At 47.8% G+C, this 12084-nt stretch overlaps 1 protein-coding gene across 1 annotated transcript; it reads left to right on the top strand.

Annotated features, from left to right (window-relative positions):
- Window positions 1–8129: 8129 nt before the first annotated feature.
- Window positions 8130–10432, top strand: LOC117833117 (putative disease resistance protein RGA4). Its single transcript, XM_034712508.2, has 2 exons — window positions 8130–8515; window positions 8603–10432. Exon 2 carries the CDS (start codon window positions 8701–8703, stop codon window positions 10276–10278), a length of 1578 nt encoding a protein of 525 aa, XP_034568399.1. The 5' UTR covers window positions 8130–8515; window positions 8603–8700; the 3' UTR covers window positions 10279–10432.
- The last annotated feature ends 1652 nt before the right edge of the window (window positions 10433–12084 follow it).

Here is a 12084-nt window from a genome sequence, read left to right on the forward strand (position 1 = left end):
AGTCCCTACATCATTTACATGATTGAGAAGGTGACCAAGAGCAAGTTTCCTAGTGATGTAAAGCACAAGCCTTTGAGACCTCCAGTGAGCAAGACTCCTACGATCCCATCTCCACCACCAGAAGAACCTAAACTGCAAGAACAAGGGGGCAGAAAGGCATGAGCAATAGCAATTTCAGCAGCTAGCTGGTGCCCAGGCAAAGACCGCTTTGTGCCTGGGAAACGCAGCCACTTGTAGAGGTAGCATGAGAAGCCCTCTTCTCCAATGAAGAAGTTTATAAACTTTCTGGTTGGCATGTGCAAAAGTCAGAGAGACATTGAGGTTGAACAACGGCGACGATGGACGGCTAGTAAAAAAGAGAGAGATTTGATTAAGATGATGCATAATCACATGAATCTTCAGCCTCCTCACTCTCCCATTTCTCCTTCACCTCTAGAAGTTGAAATCCCATCAGTTGTGGCTAGAATTGGAGAATACATGGCACCTGGCTACTTTGACCAATATGGCAATATGTTTTATCCAGATATGGGAGGCTCAACCTCAACTCCTCCACCTTTTAAGCCACCTCCAACCGGAGGATTTGATGCTTTTGTCTCAGATCTTGGTCCCGGCATTCATGGTGGTGCATATCCCTTCTATCCAGGATCCGCTTTTATGCCTTTCACAGGATCTTCTTCTTTGGCAGCGGCTACTGGCACCATTCCAGGTCATCCTCATGCAGCAGTACCTCTATCTCCTACAGACACAACCGAGTTTGATGCATAGGCTATCTTTGGTCCTCCTCCTCCTCCATCTACTCAGGGTATGTCTGACATCACTCTTGCCCCTCTCGAAGATATCATAGTGTCAGATTCTATATATCTTATGTCTCCTATGCCTTGGTTGGATTAAGGACTTCATTGGCCTGAGGACTCACCAAAGGATAGTAGAAGTGGATACGGAGATCAGTGACTTCAGTTGCACCTTCTCGAGGCCCTTTTATGGATGATTGATGACAAAGGTTGAGAAGAAATGGTTTAAAACTTCATCTTCAGGATTTAGTGTAGCTGAGCAGTTGTGACCGATATGACCGTTGGCCATTACTAGCCATTACAACCAGGACTAAAGATCCCCTTTAGTCCCGATTGTTATTACCAACTAGGACTAAAGCTCCCGTCTCGGTGGTCGTTGGTGGTGGCTGTTTGACTTGGGACTAAAGGTCAAGGTGTGACAGCCTTAGTAATTAAGCAGCTAAATTAGGAAATCATCGAAGTGATTAAGAAACTAAATCAAAGAATCAAAAAAGGGATTAAGGAATAAGTTAGAGCTAACTCTAAGTTGCTGAGAGTTAAGAACCCAAAAACACCTTAGATTTTGGCTAGATGTTAAAAATTTCTCCTATTGAGAATAACTTGTGAGGCCGATAGAAACCAACTTCATATAAAAACTTAAACTTTGAACAATATAAAGATAGTAGATCTTTTCAAAGTGAACAACCTTCATAATTAGCACCTTTCTTCATCTTGAGCAAAGGGTGTTCCCAAAATCAAGTGGAAGTTCAGTCAAATTTCAAATCTGATTCAAAAATAGCTTTGACCGACTTCCACCAAGGACCCTACCATCCTATCTCCAACTTCATCGAGCTTCTCCTTGTTGAAATTTATAAAATTCATAGTGCATACCTTGTTTCCTTTTGAAATTTAAACCGTGTAGTTCGAACTTGGTGTGAGAATACGCGTTAAACCCGATACCGTCACCACGATGCGCATCACGAGCATCATCATGCATATTTAAGCATCATGAATATCTATTTGTGCATAGTCTACCATCATGAGCATCATTTGTGCATAGATGAACATTTTAACCACACATTAATAAGTGCCCAGAATTTTATTATTTATTGGTGAAAAATCAAATTTGTGAAGGAACCCCAATTTATTCCATACCACTATGCCCCAAAATATTTTATTCAAATACTAGACACCATTTAGTGATTTTAAAATATTTTTACTAAATTTTTCAAAGATGTTTGATTGGGTTAAAAATTCATTTAAAATTCAATTATAGCTATTTTGTTTTGATGATTGTGTGCAAACTATAAAATATTTTGGATTGATTCTTGTGGCATTGGATTATTGGTGATTTGTTCTTTCCAACGAGTATTTTTGAAGAATTTTTGAACACAGTTAGCTAGGTTGTTTAAGGGGACAAAGTTGGCATGATGTTTTTCTTAGCCGGGCCCACACGTCAGCACCTTCTTCCATCTCCCTCTGCCTGGGCGCCAGATGCACACACAGCCCCAAGATCGCCGGTTGGCCACCCCCTAGCCCCTGCAGGGCTCCTCCTCCGCCCATAGGCCACCCAAACTCCTCCCACGTGCCCTTCCCCTCTCTCCCACGCCTCCTATCGCCCCTGGTTGGGTAGCCCCTCCATTGAACACGCATGGCTGCCACCAGGCACAGCACCTCTGGCAACGCCCTCCCCTCCAATCCTCGCGCCCGGTGCTGTGTCACCTCGTCCGTGCTTATCCTCGACTCGCCCCGCCTATAAAACCCAAGCCCCTGCCTCCCCCGGACCGCACCACCCCCAATCCTCCATGGAGAGTACACCGAGCTTCAAAAATCCCCATCCTTTGCGGACCAAATTCGTCGTCGTTATTGAGTCTCAGCTCGATTCCTCACAGCCACACGATCCCCTCGACATCATGCTTCCGTTTTGCTACCTCCCGGCCGTTCTCCCTCGCCGGAGAGCCCTCTCCACGGGAGCCCGCGTCTGCCCCTTCCTGTTGCCCGGGAGCTTCCTGCGCCGCCCCATCTTCCTCGTCGCCACGCCGCTGGTGAGCACCTACTCGGCCCCGTGCGCGCCCCTCTTCTTCCCCAAGCCGCCCATTCCTTTCCCCGCCGATGGCCCCCAAGTGCATGGGCATGCCGTAGATCCAGGAGCTAGATTGCAAGATTGTCTCGATTTTCTTTATTTTCTAGATCTAAAAAGGCTAAAACTTTGGAAATTCATAGTAAATTGTAGAAACATCACAAAATAGCAAATGAAGATGTTTTGGAATCCTTGTGAGTAGGACTATGCAGTAGTTGTATAATATGATACATTTTAGTAGAAAATGTTTGCGGTAGATTTATATCTATGCTTTTTAGGGTTAAACTCATATCTGTAGTTATGTTGCTCCGTTTGCTGTGAAATTGTTATGGTAGGTTATACATGATGCTCTTGTACTGTGGTAAAACTTTCATATCTATTGGTGCATGTATGACTGAGTTATTAATTTAACTTGTTTAATGCTTGTTAGGTGATTTATAAATATTAGGAGTGTTTAAAAATAGAAAATATGGTTCAACTACCTTTATATGATGTTTTTATATAATAATAACACATAATATGGCTATGTGTTTATAGAAAATGATGATCTTTAAAAATTATCTTGCTTTTACATGTTTTCTTGCATTTGTAATTTGTCTTTTTCATAGCAATTAAATTATAAAACCTGGGCATGTGAAAATTTTACAGTAACCATGTTTTGATAGCATATACCACTCATAAAAATTTCAGCCCCAAACTAGTTGTTCTCATATGGCACTAAAAATAATATATGTACATGTCATTCAATGGGAGTTAATAACAAATAGACATATTTCTAAGCCATGAGATGCCACTTCAATTATACCAACTTTGTGAAATGTAGTTGAGCTATATGAATGTTTGTTTGAGCCTTTGAATGATTTATGTATGAAATCTCGGTTGGGAGAAACACGTGAAAACCAATAATATGCTTGCTATCCCTCTATAATAGGTTGTGTGATGTATAGTTAAATAACTCTAGGTGCCTATGTATTGCATGATCTTATGTTTGCCTTGAATGTTTTTACGTGATGCATCTTATGTGACCATTCTTCGTATTCATATACTTGCATCTTGCATCTCATCTAGATACGCTAGATAAACCACGTGAAGGACATGATGATGGAACCAAACCCAAAGACGGTGTATGGTGGAACTATCCCGAAGATGGAAGGACTAAGAAAGTGCCAAGATGGGAGATGCTCGCCAAGCGAGTGTCGTCTAACAAACACTAACCTAGTGTTGGATTCCAGGCAAGTCCCGGAGCATAAATTCCTATGTTTAAATACTTGCAATATTTTGGTTGTTTTGATTGTGCATTTACGTTTCTAGGAATTGATTGAAACTGTAGATGCATGAATATAGTGCCCCTTGATCTGAACACTAGTATAAGAATGTCGAGTAGTTGCAATGCTTAATAAGACTCGGTAAAAGTCGAGTGATTTCCTGTCACTCGCGAGTTGTAGGAGTTGAATGATTTTCATTTGGTTGCAACTATAAGGACGATGGACGGGGTCGGGATTATGTTGGTACTCGGTGGTTTGCCCCGTCTATCTACCGGAAATTGGCTAAGGTCGAAAAGTGGTGGTGTTCGTGATCAAGTGTTTGAAAGTACTAATCTCATACCTAGTATGGGATGGGGAAGCTTAGTACCTGATTGAACTAGGACGTGGCTTATACCCCTGCTGTCCTTGGAACGTCGTTCCCATAGTGCATCGTGTGGGTGCAATGGCGGTCACAGTACGGCAGAGATCGGGACTGTGGAGCATTGCACACCAAAGGCAGTTTGGACCTGACACATACTTAGGGATCGATGGGGACGACTGACAAGTGAAGTGACCCTTCGTGGTGCGCGGATGTCGTGGGATTAGGTTTGCCATGCATGGTTAATAAATTCGAATCGATTCATCTGCCTCTCACAGTTTGAGACTGCTTGATCGCTATGCTGCACTGAGTAATAAGTGGAACAGTATGATGATAATCTTGATGCTTGTACTTAAATTGTATTGATCACTATGCGTGATTAGAATAGTTAATCAACTATAATGGTTAATCAACTAGAACCTGATGCTAAAACTTGAAAGTAAGGACCTACTTTAGATGCTTTTGGCAAAACAAACCCCTCAGCCAAAAAGCCTTGCATGTCTAGGAGTCGGTGGATTAGTTACCACCTGACGGGTAAGCCTTGTTGAGTATTAGTATACTCAACCTTGCTTGTGGCTATCTTTTTCAGGTGTAGTTGCCGGTGTTGACTTGTTTGGGAACCGTCCTCGGTTGGCGAGGATGGTGATTGTTGATGTCATGATCGGCTTCGTCATGATGTCGTGTATCGACGTTTAGCTTCCACTCGCCTTTTATCTTTCGTTGTTGAACCCTTGCAAGCTTTGTTTGGATTTTCAAAACTTTGATGTAATAATTGTTGAACTATGTTTAATGTGATGGGAATGTTGTAATCTCTGTGTAACTACTCACCTTCGTGTGAGCTCGCTTTCCTGATCCTGTGTAAGTGGTTTATCGGATGAAATCTGACAGATGACCAAGTTGACTTGTTTAAGATGCATGATCGCGTGTTAGGCGACTTAATTGCATTTTAGCCGAGTTAACTTGGACGGTTCCGCCACACAAAGCCCTTTAGTCCTGGGTCCAAAAACGATCGGAACTAAAAGTGCTGGATGGAAGGTCGATTCTCTACTTAGTGCAAGAGCCTCACTTCCGGACATGCGTCCCTATGATCCTTTATATACTCCAAATGTCTTATTGGCTTGCTAGACAGACTCATACTTGCCATGGCGATGTGTATCCCTCCTCTCAAAGGATGGAGCAGCAAGCACCTTGTAGTTGCGGCCATGATAGGAACCCTGGTCGTGGTCGCCATCGCCGCAGTCATCATCGTCGACCTCACTCCGCCTCAAGTCTTCTTCTCCATCGAAGATGCAAGCCTCCAATTCTACAACTTCACTCTCTCTGCCAACAACACCAGCCGGCGCATGGAGGTGCATTATACCACCCTCAACACTGAGATATGGATAACCCCGTCTGATTGGTATTCAGCCGAGTTGAGCATGAGCGGGTTCACGCAGCAGCCACCGGACAACGTGACCAAGTTCGCCGGGTGGGCCGAGTCGTATCAGCTGGATAGCATGATGGCGTCGGCGCAGGGCAGCGGCGCGGGGAATTGGCCAAACTGCACCGTGGTGGTGATAGCCAAGGTGTTGTTCAAGGTCGGGCTGGCACGCACACGGCCGTACCACATCAGGGTGTCCTGCTTCCCCGTCAACTTCCGCGATAAGACTCGGTACGCCAATTGTACCTACTGATCTCTCCAGTTTAGGAAGGGGAGAAGAGCCGAGGCTTTCTAGGGAGGTTGCCGGAGGAGGAGCTGAGGAAGGATGGGGCGCGGCAAGATCGAAATCAAGCGGATCGAGAACTCTACCAACCGCCAAGTGACCTTCTCCAAGCGCCGCAACGGGATCCTCAAGAAGGCGCGGGAGATCAGCGTGCTCTGCGATGCCAAGGTCGGCATCGTCATCTTCTTCGCGATTTGCTGGGCGCTCGATCTGCCCCGCCCTCCGCCCTCCGCCCTCCCAGCCTTGCGTCGCCCCTGTCACCCCTCCCCCGTGAACTTCCTCAATACGACTCGGTACGCCTCCCAAGCAAGTAGCTGAAGCAAACAGGCTGAAAGAAAGGCTTACCTTAAATTCTGTCAGTCTCTGTATGGCTGTTGTCTGGAGGGCTCCAGTACACCTTAGATCTGCTGTTGTTGGTGTTGTTAATGGACTCCTGATATCTGCTTCCGTTCATGTTCCAGTTCCATTTGGTCTCGAAATTAAAGATATATTCTTCATCATATCGGTAATGTCGCGCGGTTCTTGGTTTCAAGTACTGCCTGCATTTGTTTTTTCTTTTCCTTGTCATTTGGTCCGTCAGAACTAAGTTTGTTGAATTCCTTCTGAGTAAGCTTGAGACGCTGGTCGTGCTTGTTTGTTGGTGTGCCTACGTGCCGCATAGTTTGTCGTAGCAAATACTTCCGGTTCCATATCGCCTGTGTACTACTGGACCGGGATGTTCTTCAATCTGTTATGACCCTGTATTCTGTTTTTATATAGATCCCATGTATGTATTCTGAATGCACAGCCCCTGCTGGGAAATTGGTTTCCCTACTGCGTGTCTGTGTTTACATGCATCTTCTAACTGTGGTTCCAATGGCCCGTCTAGGCCCATACAGGCCTATCAGGTGGACGGGCCGGCCGGCCTCCTGGATCAAAAAGGCCGGTACCCATCCCTTCTTGGCCCGCCCGCTCCCGCTGTAGAAACAAAACCAGAGCCAGCAGATCCCCCGGGCCCTGAAGAGAAAGAAGACGACAACAGAAGAAAGAGCTCGCAACGAAGCCGGCGGAAGCCCCCAAACCCTCCCCACCCCAGGCAGCAGCGGCGCGATGAGATGGTCGACGACCCACCGCCGGCGGCGGGAACACCGTCGAGGACATCGTCCGCGCGGAGGTGAGCATCCCCGGGCAGCCCTCGTCCTCTTTGCTATGAGTGCCGGGGAATCCGATCTCCGCCCGCGCCGACCTGGCTCTGCTCGGCTGCCCCGATCTGCCCGCGCGGGTGGCGGCGCCTCGCCCCTAGTTCGGTTTCAGGTTAGAGGTGTCCCAGCGTGGTGTCTGGGCAAGGGGAATCCAGCAACGAGGCGTTCTCCCTCCCATCGACTCGGTTGGCGCGGACGGACGCGGTGGGTCTGGTTGGGGAATTTGTGCCCGTTTCGATTTGGGTGTAGAATAGGTAAATATCTTCAAAATTGATAGAATTAGGCCCGTTTATATCGGGAGCTCCCTCCCTGCTACTTGGGCCATGACGCTTTGGATCGCCCACAAAAATTCACAAACGCAGGCAGGGCCGATCATCCCGGATAAATCCATAATGGTTTTTACCGGTTACCGACCCCGGCGGATTCGATTTTTACCGAAAACCGGTCGGTAACCGGTAAAAACGGGACGAATTCAAAAAACGAATTGCCAGCACAACTGGTAAAAACCGCATAGTAAAGGGGGCATTCCAGCGGCCTGCAAGGCGGTTTCCCAGCTGGCCCGTTGTTATTCCCCACCAAGCTTTAGCATCTTTCCTTTGTGATTGTGCGCTGGTGGGCCCGGCGCCGGGGTGAGAGAAGACACGGCACCTAATACTTTCCTCACCTTTGCAGTGCCGTGGGCCCGCCACTTCCATTCTGGCCCACAAGTGATGGAGGCGCGCGAGGAGGGGTATCGGTTTCACGATGATTAATAAAGAAAGGCCCAAGACACGTCACGCTGTGGGGGAAAGGGAAGACACCGCACCGCACGCACCTCCACCACTTGCGTTGCCTTTGCCTTTGCTTTTCCCCGAGCTCGCCCGCCTAGGAGCTCCAGCAGCCGGTCCGCTCCGCCGCCGGTGCGGCAACCACGCCGCCGTCAGACCGCCTCGCGCGGCCACCGGTCGTCCCCGCGATACACCGCCGCCGGTGCGCCGTGCGCGGCGGCGCTGTCCCGCCGCTCCTCCGCCTACCGTCCGCCTGCGCCACCACCAGCGCACCGGCAGCACCGCGAGCTGCTGCGCCACCCCGACGTTGGTCCTTCCTGAGCCCGGTGTCGTCACCAGCGTCGCGGAGAAGCTAATTACCTGAAGCAATTTGTAGAAACAAATAGTACTGGTTCGTTCACTTATTTCTTTGCTCAAACTTAATTTCTGCTTAGAGTTTGTGCCTAAATTAGCTGCTTATTCTGCTGGTTGCATGCAGGAGATCGAGCTGCGGGCGTACGGCCGGATCGGAGGAGGACATATCAGCCGGGTTCCTGTTGGTTGTGTACTTGTGTTCCTGCCGGCGGAGAAGCAACCATGGCCGAGTTAGTGATCGGGCCACTGATCTCCATGGTGAAGGAGAAGGCATCCAGCTACCTGCTGGACCAATACAAGATGATGGAAGGCATGGAGGAGCAGCGCAAGACCCTGGAGCGCAAGCTGCCAGCAATCCTGCACATCATCCAGGATGCGGAGGAGAAAGGAGCCTCCCGACCTGAAGTAGCAGCTTGGCTCAAAGACCTCAAGACAGCGGCCTATGAGGCCAACGACGTCTTTGATGAGTTCAAGTATGAGGCGCTTCGGCGAGAAGCCAAGAAGAAGGGCCACCACAGCAAGCTTGGAGCAGAGGTAGCAAGACCATCGAGGCGCTTCAGCGAGGCGCTTCGGCGAGGCGCTCGTAATCCCATTGTATTCCGTTACAGGATGGGCAAGAAGCTACGCAAGATTGTGCAGACCATCGAGGCCCTAGTCACCGAGATGAATACATTTGGTTTCAGACACTTGCAGCAAGCACAGCCATCAAGGCAGTGGCGACAGACAGATTCCATAATCATTGACTCCGACAGAGATATTCTTAGCAGATCTAGAGATCGGGAGAAGAAGAAAATCGTGGGGATGCTCCTTGATCAAGCTAGCAACATGGATCTCATGGTTCTTCCAATTGTTGGGATGGGTGGGATGGGCAAGACCACCTTCGTGCAACTCATTTACAATGACCCTGCAATCGAGAAGCACTTTGAGCTTCGGAGGTGGTGCTGTGTGTCAGATGATTTCGATGTCAGTACCATTGCAATTAACATCTGCCAGACCAATGAGAAATGTCGTGAAAAATCATTGCAGGAGCTCCAGAGTATAATAAGTGGAAAACTGCCAGACCTCATTGTGTTAGATGATGTATGGAATCGGGATGCTGATAAGTGGGGAAAACTAAAGAGTTGCCTTAAGCAGGGTGGCAAGGGCAGTGCAGTACTAACAACAACTCGTGATGCACAAGTGGCTCACATTATGACCATGGGTGTAGCTGAAGCCCATAATATGGAGAATCTGAGTGACGAGCATTTAAAGGAAATTGTCCAAAGCAGAGCATTCTGCTTGCAAAATCCAAATATTGAAGAGCAAGATGGCATTCTCAGTGGATTTGTTCGTCGATGCGTTGGATCTCCCTTGGCTGCCAAAGCCTTTGGCTCTATGTTGAGTAACAGGACTAGTATAAATGAATGGAAGAATATATTAGCTAAAAGTAACATTTGTAGTGAGAAAACCGGAATTTATTTGTTCCTCAAGCTCAGTTTTGATGACCTATCCTCAGATATGAAGCAGTGCTTTGCATTCTGTGCTTTATTTCCTAAAGATTATGAGATCGATGTGGACCTCTTGATTCAACTGTGGATGGCACATGACTTCATAACTGTGCAGGAGGATGACAATCCAGAAACCGTAGGAAAATATATTTTCGAGGAGCTAACTCGGAGGTCATTCTTTCAAGATGTCAGGCAAACACTTCCAATTGGCAATTTTGGAAGGTTGTCGCTTCGTAAGTCAACCATATGCAAGATACATGATCTTATGCATGACATTGCTGAAGGACTGAAAGGGCGACCAGAGGGGGGGTGAATGGGAGCCTATAAAAATTCTTTACGAGAACAAGGCCTATGTCCCAACCGCAACCCCAAAGTACATTGCGCGTTGTATCGTCAAGATGACGCAAGTCAACTCGTGACAAGCTCACCCTAGTACCTATAAAACAACACTCAAATCACAGCGGAAACATAGCATGAATCGACTCCATCAAGTTTGCATATATGAGACAAAGCAAAGATACTACTAACCATTTACTAAATTAGGCATGGAAAGATTAGCAATAAACTAGGCATGATTAGTAAAAAAACTAAACAAGATGTCAAAGATTAATTAGCAACGTGCAAGAACTTAATCAGTAACCCACTAACATGATTAGTAAGTGACAGTTCTAATTAAGAAGCTAAACAAAAGAATAGAGACTAACGAGCCAAGTTCCAAGAATTAACCGTTCGCTACTTTCCTGTCAGCCTGCTGGCTTGCAACCTGCGCCAGGCCCGATGGCCTCCCTCGCTTTGCTCCTGTTGGGTCGGTTGGCCTGCCGCAGCTAGCTGGGCCTCTAGTGCTGCTGCCTGGGCCGTCAGGCTTGTCTGGCCCGCGAGGCAAGCAGCTGTCCTCCCACTCGGCCTGCTGCCCAAACAGGCCTGGCCCGTGCACTGCTCCCCTCCTGGACCGTGTGCGTAGCTGGGCTGCGAGCTGGACTGCTCCCTGCAGCTGATGCTGGCTTCGGTCTGGCTCGCGTGCACGTCCCGTGCCTCCTCCACGCAACGACCTGCGAACAAACAGAGCAAGAACACCAAGAACAACCAGAGAACAGGGAAGAACACGTTCAACTTCAAATTCGAAATCCTCCGTCAAATCTCCATGAATTGCGACGAAACTTGAGACAAGGATGCAATACCCCTAAGGAAAATAGATCTATGAAACAAATCTTGAAAAACTCAGGTATACATCACTAATCTTGGAGAAAACCGAAAGCCTAACTCAAAAACACGATTCGGAGAAATTCGAAATCCAAGCCGGATCCATGAGAGATTTAGAAGGGGAACGAATCAAAGATGCTCCCTAAGGTCCTAGCATCATTTCCTTTCAACCAAGTCCACGAGATTCGGCTCAAACACGAAGAACGAAAATTCCCTAAAAATAGCTTCGAAAATAGGGAAAAAGAAAAACGCTCGGGAATCAAAAATTTAGCACGATTCGAGACAACAAACAAAGCTAAATCACGAGAACATCTTCTATACAAGATGAGAACTAGCCTCCTCCCTTCATCCACCCACTAAAGATGAAGAAATCGAGAGAAAAGAGTAATCACTCCCTAATCCCCCTCTCTCCTCTCACTTTAAGCACATGACTAGCCTCTAAGCAAATAGATAATGAGTTGCTAAGTAAAGAGGTGCTGAAATAACCAGCCTCCATCCCTATTTATAGTCCAGGACGAAAGACTATACTACCCCTACAGCTACAACTAAGATAACTACCCACGCAGGGGCATTTTGGTCCAAGTTTTTATCCGTGCATCGGACGGACACGCCGCCTTCACGACTTTGCTTCGCCTCGACGCAAGCTTCGCGATGACGCCACGTGCCCTCCTTCTCGAAGCTACGGCCGCACCGGGCTCGCCCCCGGTTTTGAGGCCCAAACCGGGAAACCTGCCCGCGCGGTGGTTTTGAGGCCCAAACCACCCAAACCGTCCATCTTTGCTTGGCCGCTACGCGACCTCCTTGATGTCGACGCGTGTCCGGCCTCCGCCAAGCCTCCCGCTCGACTTGACCGACGTCGTCTCCATCTTGTCATGTTCTCCCACCGTTCCGTGCACCATGTGGACCGCCCGTGACTCCG

Source organism: Setaria viridis, chromosome 8 (assembly GCF_005286985.2).
Source record: "Setaria viridis chromosome 8, Setaria_viridis_v4.0, whole genome shotgun sequence".
Lineage (NCBI taxonomy): Eukaryota > Viridiplantae > Streptophyta > Magnoliopsida > Poales > Poaceae > Setaria > Setaria viridis.